Here is a 7175-nt window from a genome sequence, read left to right as displayed (position 1 = left end):
GGACAAGGATTGTCTGCCCTCCCACTTCCCATGCCCTCCTGTTTTGTATGGTCACAGTTAAGCCACGTCAACATTTTATATTGTTTTGTTATAGAAATAATAAGACAAAAATGAATAATAATATAAAATGTTAACGTGACTTAACCGTGACCACACAAAATGGAAAGTGAAAGGACAGACAATCCTTATCCCTGTGCAAGTGACCCGTCTCTCTTCCCCCTTTTTCTCTTTTGGCTGTCCTCCCCTCTATTCTCTCTCCCCCTTTTTTTTCCTTTTTTCTTTCGTCCTCCAGTTTTTCCCCCTTTTATAGAGAGTCATAAGGCCGTCTCTGTTTTTATTTTTGTCTTTTTTTTAATGTAGACTTTGCTCAAAAAAGGATATTATTGATGAGAATTTTCATTCTTTTCATGATAAAGTAAATATATGGAAATGAAAAAAGGGAAAACGACTTCTGATAGGAATATAAAAATATTTTTTACAAAATTAAATTATTAGGGAAAAGTGAAAACAGACTCAATTATTCTAATAATATGGATGCCCACATATTGAAAGGTGAAGAAGAAACAAGTGGTGGATGACAAAACCACCAATACTTCACTTATATCAAAGCATTAACAAAGTGGTGGAGGATGTTGTGCTGAAGCGTCAACTATGAAACCAATAAACTAATACAGAAATATATGACAAGACAAACAACCTAAAGTGACACAAGGGTTTATACTATCTCAGCGTAAGCCTAAGTCTAATGAGAAATTATATTCACACACCCTAAATTACTTCTCCCACACCTTTTTAATTTTTTAATATTTTCTACACACGACTAACACTTGATAGAAAAATATTAAAATATTAAAAAGTTGTGGGAGAAGTAATTTGGGGTGTGTGAATATAATCTCCCAAGTCTAATTTGGAGACGACCATAATATTTCACTAATAATCAAAATGAAGATTACAAATAAAGTTTTAAACTCTCCCGCATACACTCCGAAGCTCTCACTCAAACCAAAAACAAATGGAGATGATGAAAATACATACTAAACTCCTTCTGTCCCAAAAACAAATCACTAACAAAATGGTGGACAACAAAGATGTTCGGTGCAAGGAACGTTGGAGTTTAAGAATGAATTGATACTCATATCTGAACTTCAACATACGAACCATGTTCGACTTTTGGCGTTTGGACCTGTTTATAAGGTAAGGTTTCAAAGCTAGTAACATACTACTTGATGAAAATAAAACCCCCAAAATTTCTCACTTAGGTATGGCAAGGATTTTCACGCATCATGAATAGGATTGTTGGGACATAATAAGTTATAAATAAGAAGTGCATTCTTATCACATCATTCACTTTTGGTTACTAATCATGCATTTATGTATGTATAAGTTAAATCGTGCCTTAGTGGTTACCTGTCTTCTGAGTATGCCATGGGGGGAAAATTTTTCTACAAAATCTGATGTTATAGCTTTGGAGTATTAACACTTGAGATTATCTGGAGGGAAAAATAATAGCTTCTACAATGATGGCGTGCTCAATATAGTAAGATAGGTACGTCAAATAAAATCTTTCTATGATTAAAATGTTTCCTCTTTGAGGTGAGACTTAGAGAGTCTGATATCCTAAATGAATTTAAGGTTATTTCAGGCTTGGGGTTATGTAAAGAAGGTGCACGGCTAAAATTACGGGATCCAATGCTAGGCGATTCATGTACGAAGATCAGTTGATAAGATGCATCAATGTTTGTCTGCTATGCATGAAAGAAGATGCAGCTGATCAGCTCACCATGTCCGATGTCATATGTATGTTGACAAATGAAAGCACGCCGTTACCTGTACCAACAAAGCAAGCATTTTTTAAAGGAAGAAAAGAGGTTGAATCGAATACAATATGTGGAAACAAATCAAAAGTTTTATGAAGAAATGGCTTGTCCGATTTGACATAGTAGGAAAATGAAGGTATAGTACTACCATGTCTGGTGTTCCTCAATGTACTCGCTTCCATAGGCGTAAGGATACTTGATCTGGAAAATAAATTTTGATTTAAGACCTTGGGCCCGAGGAAGAAGGTGGCTTACTCACTACGCTGTTTCCTCAGAGGCACATCAACTGTAATTATCTAATATGTTTTTATTTTCAATGTAACTTTGTGTTCCTTGTAAAAGTTTGTTACGTTTTTACAATATAATTTCTCATTTCAGTTTATGCACTCATATAATTTCTTTTATCTGTCATATCATCGATATTTCACCTGATATTCCAACCGATGTCAGTATTTATGGTAAATCTGTATATATGCCAAAAGGTCCTTAGGAACAAGGAATGTACGACCTTGTATGGTTAAAGGGTTTGAGTTATGTGGACATGAAATTATTTTTATAAGATTGTAAGAGGATCATATGATTTGGCACTACTACCGCTGCTGCATACCCTGATCAGGTAGATTCTTTAAACACATAACATTAGTATCGTTCGTCTTGCTTAATCTATGTGTTATTATATATAAATGAACGTTTTACAGGCTTACAGCAGAGAACAGAGAGCACACAATGCCAACAGCTAATATAGTTGATCTTACCACAGGCACATTAGTTTGTCTGGAAAAAGTAATTTTCCAACTAAATAAGTTCCACCATACATATCAAAGCAAGTAAAAATTCAGGCAACTGAAGTAGACTATTGAACGGGTTGGGGAAGAATCGTGCCAAAGGTTCAATTTCTTATTCCTTTCAAAACCGTAAACATAATAGTATGTTAATTCATTGCGGGACATCAGTGGAATTGGACAACTCATTTGTGGAAAAAATTTCTAATTTTTTTCCACTCAGACCAGCTTCAACCACATTTCTTCCTGTAAAAAATGTTGGCTTTCCAGGTAATGGCAATGGTATGCTTTGACTTGTCAACATAGATACGACATCTGACATGGTAGGCCGATCAGCTGCATTTTCTTCCACGCATAGCAGAGCAACATGAGCGCATCTTAACAATTGATCTTTGATACATGATTCGCCTAATGTTGGATCCATTAATTCTAGAACTGTGCCTTCCTTCCATAATTCCCATGCCTGCAACAAACAAATTGTTAGAGTTTTGATTATGATGTTTGTGGTGATTTGTGATGAAAAACAAAATAAGGGAAAATGGATTTTCAGTCAGGAATTTCAGTAAGCGAAACGTTGCTGCTCTCTACTGCATTTCATTCATCATCATTCTCCAACATTCTTCTCTGCATATAAGCGGAAGTACAAGGGTAGTCAAGGCTACAGTTGCATTATGCAATCCTAGCCTTTTATCTGTTCTAATCTAAGCCTTACACGTACCCTACATGACTAAGCCTTTACCTGCTTGCTTCATCCATTTGCTCTTATATATAACTGAACGTTTTACAGCAGAGAACAGACAGCACATAATGCCAACAGCTATTATAGTTGATATTTCCACAGGTACATTAGTTTGTGAGGAAAAAGTAATTTTCCAACTAGAGTACTTCCATCATACATATAAAAGCAAGCAAAAATTCAGGCAAACCAAAAACATAGTAGGATGTAAATTCATCGCGGCACAGCAGTGGAATTGGATATCTCATTTGATGAAAAAAATTCTGCTTTTTTTCCACTCGAACCATCTTCAACCACATTTCTTCCTGTAAAAAATGCTGCCTTCACAGGCAATGGCAACGGTGTGTTTTGATTTGTCAACATAGATACGACATCTGACATAGTAGGCCGATCAGCTGCATTTTCTTCCACGCATAGTAGACCAACATGAACGCATCTTAACAATTGATCTTTGATACATGAATCACCTAATGCTGGATCCCTTAATTCTAGAACTGTGCCTTCCTTCCATAATTCCCATGCCTGAAACATGCAGGATTATATTTAATTAGAATCACACACCTAAAACCATGAACAAAAATTTTTCGTCACAATTTAGATTGGAATGACATACATATCCTACTATATTAAGCAGGCGATCAGCACTGTAGAAGCTATTGTTTCTCCTGCCGCTTACAATTTCAAGCATTAACACTCCAAAACTATAAACATCAGATTTTATGGAAAAAAGGCCCTCCATGGCGTACTCAGGAGACATGTAACCACTGTTACCAAATAGAAAAACACACTTGTTTTAGTACTTCTGCATACATAAATAATCCATGTTATATAATATAGCAAACTGAAAGAGATGAAAGACCAATTTATTGTTTACTTACTATGTTCCAACAACCCTATTAGTATTTGCTTCTAGTTCATTATGCTTGAAAATCCTTGCCATACCAAAATCAGATATTTTGGGGTTCATATTTTCGTCAAGTAGTATGTTACTTGCTTTTAAATCTCTATGAATTACTGTCACTCTTGAGTACTTGTGCAAGTAAAGCAATCCTTGAGCAATTCCTTCAATTATACTGAAACGCTTCTTCCAATCAAGTAGCGTGACTCTTGTTGAATCTGCTCAGTATACAGAAGAATTAGTAGATTGATAATTATCTGTGTATTTTTGACATATCACACAAATCCGAAACAAAAATAAATCAAGCAGTAGGATTAAAGCGAGTGTTACCAACCGAATAAAAAGTAGTCCAAACTTTTGTTTGGCATATACTCGTATATAAGCATCCTCTCTTCACCATGAATGCAAAATCCAAAAAGTTTGACAAGGTTTTTATGTTGGAGTTCATATATGAGTATCAATTCATTCTTAAACTCCAACGTTCCTTGCCCTGAACACTTTGAAAGCCTCTTAACAGCTACTTCTTGTCCCGTCACCAATTTTCCCTGAATTAATGATGCACAATAACTCACCTGATCAGCTTTAAGTTTTTGCATCAGTGGACGAAATAACACTCTATGATTTAAAACCTTACCTTATAAACCGGACCAAATCCCCCTTGTCCGAGCTTGTTTTCTTGTGAGAAATTACATGTGGCAGCCATTACAGATGCATAACTAAAGACACTTAAATCATGTCTCATATTTCCATTATTTTGACGTGCATTGGCATCAGTAGGTCGATCAGATTTCATGAAGTCTAGCAATTCTTCCTCAATGATATTTGTCTCTTTCTCGCCTATGTAAATTAAGGTATACAATGAATTTTACATTCATGACAAAAAATTTCATTGACGTGAACAACTTTGTGTACCTGAAAGTTCAAATTTTCTTCTTCGTAGTACATACCAGGCGATGCAGGGGACCATTAGTAGCAGAGTAGCAACTGTGATACCAGTGCCAATAAATATCCGCTTTTTTGTATCTGCATTGATTTATTATATGTACTTCCATTTAATTTCATATATACTAGTGTGTGTTTGTGTGTGTGTGTGTGTGGGTGTGTGTGAGGAAGGTATGATATAGAAACATATAGAAATTTACCATTACTGCGAGGTGGCTTTGTTTTCAACATATAGAAATTTTGTGTACTATCACCAGTGAAGTCTTGTATGAACTCCCAGTTTATTCCGGTATAATATTGACATCCAGACTGATCATCTGCATTTAGAAAGTTGTATCCAAGGCACTCGCAATTTTTCCAACAAGAATCTTTACAATCACTAATACTTAGACTTTCATTAGAATCACTAGGGAAGGTTGAATTTGTGGTGGTTTGTCTAAAGAAACCACTTTTTAGCTCGAATATGTCACCAATATGTCTGCAAGTTGGCTTCTCCGCCCATCTCTTGCACCCTCCATCTGTGTTATAGCCATAACAGTTATCTGCTCTTGCAATATCAACTCCTTCGAAGTCAAATAGCAGTCCAGTTGAGGTTAACAACCATTCTGATGCAGAAGTCTGGTTTAGAGAGTAGTAAGAGAAGTAGTCTTCGTTTTTGTTCGAAACAATGCTAAAATTATACCTCCTCATCAGCAGCTTAAATCTCTTACTTGTAGAGGTTCCACTAGTCCAGTAAACCACTCCGCGTCGCTTAATCTGCAATTCTTGCGTTTTGTACTCCCATTCAAGGGTGAAAGGCCCCGGCTTTGGGTTGGAGTCACTTGAGGCTGATGTGAGTGACAAAATGTGCCCGTTTCCATGGTCACCTAATTTCATGCCTGGGTAAAGGGTATCTGTTGGATGATCAAAACTTTGCCACAAAATCCGATTTTTCAATCCATGGAGAGAGTTCACTTCTTGTAGGATAAAATTGCCAGAGTCCAGTAGAGTAGCCACCACAGTACTAGTGTTAGTATTTGCAGTTTCTCTACTGGCAGAGTAAAGCACCAACCGTGTCCCGCCTTGGTCCAAAATTTTCAACGTTTTGTTCCTGTCCAAGGTAAGAACTCCTGGAGGGTATAAAATAGGTTTGTCTCGGTTGGCAATCCATCCTTTGTTATTACCGGCACTGTCCCATATGCTCAACTGGGTGTAATTCGATTTGTATAATGTATAGAAACCCAAGCAGAAGGTCCCCTTTGCAGAACATAAAGAAGTTGTGGAGTTGAGAGACTCACCTGGTTTGAGTGTGTCACCTGGTTTGATTGTGTCCCTTGCACTTGCAGCAGTATAATAATAAGTCCAGATTAAGCTTGAAAATATGAGCAAGCAAGTTATACAGCTAGCCATGAATGACTACATACAAGTATTATCTGCCTAACCTTTCTTCTTTGTTGGTTGCAACTGAGTGATAAATCTAAAGCAAATTATTTTGTGTCAAAGTGATTTGAACTTTAAAGTTCAATTGGCCGACAAAACTATTAAAATGCTGACCGATCAACACCCTAAATGGCAAATTGTACTATGCGGACCAAATATGCAGACGGTTTTAAGCCCTTGGATTTGATCTTGACGGTTCACAACAAATGTGCCCAAACTGATCTCACGGTGGAACGGGGTCATTTGTGACCTGTCTCCCTTCTTAATTTCCTTCCTCCCTTTTCTCTCTCGTATTCCATGCTTGTGTTTCATTCTCGAGAAATTTTTAATTATGACGAAAATATAAGTAGTATATCACGTGTTTTAAACATATTCGATCATTTATATAATTACATGTGATGTACCATTTGATGCACTGATCACACTGAAAAATCTCTCCTTACTCTCTCGTCTCTCTCTCAACTTTCTGCCCTACATCTCATCCTCTCAACTGGAAATGTAAAGCAAATTTTTATGTGAAGTGATTTAAACTTCATAGTTCGTGTGGCCGACAAAACTTTTAAAAAGATAACCATTCGTGT

The 7175-nt window shown here is 36.5% G+C and overlaps 1 protein-coding gene across 2 annotated transcripts; it reads right to left on the bottom strand.

The window, feature by feature from the left end:
- Positions 1-3404: 3404 nt before the first annotated feature.
- LOC125468003 (cysteine-rich receptor-like protein kinase 10) lies at positions 3405-6642 on the bottom strand. Of its 2 annotated transcripts, XM_018644116.2 has the most exons (7): positions 5376-6642; positions 5146-5256; positions 4868-5070; positions 4568-4778; positions 4214-4451; positions 3949-4099; positions 3405-3857 (listed from the first exon to the last, which is right to left on the bottom strand). In XM_018644116.2, the coding sequence occupies exons 1-7, from the start codon at positions 6562-6564 to the stop codon at positions 3549-3551; spliced, it is 2412 nt and encodes an 803-aa protein (XP_018499632.2). In that variant the 5' UTR covers positions 6565-6642; the 3' UTR covers positions 3405-3548. The 2 variants fall into 2 exon arrangements, with proteins under 2 accessions (XP_018499632.2, XP_048430036.1); XM_048574079.1 differs by lacking the exon at positions 5376-6642 and having other exon boundaries at positions 5181-5256.
- Positions 6643-7175: the final 533 nt, after the last annotated feature.

Source organism: the organism of the source record quoted next, unplaced genomic scaffold (assembly GCF_019419815.1).
Source record: "Pyrus x bretschneideri cultivar Hongxiangsu unplaced genomic scaffold, Pyrus_bretschneideri_v1 Contig7, whole genome shotgun sequence".
Classification (NCBI taxonomy): Eukaryota; Viridiplantae; Streptophyta; class Magnoliopsida; order Rosales; family Rosaceae; genus Pyrus; species Pyrus x bretschneideri.
Note: the sequence above shows the minus strand (reverse complement) of the source record. Positions and strands in the feature narration are given on the sequence as shown.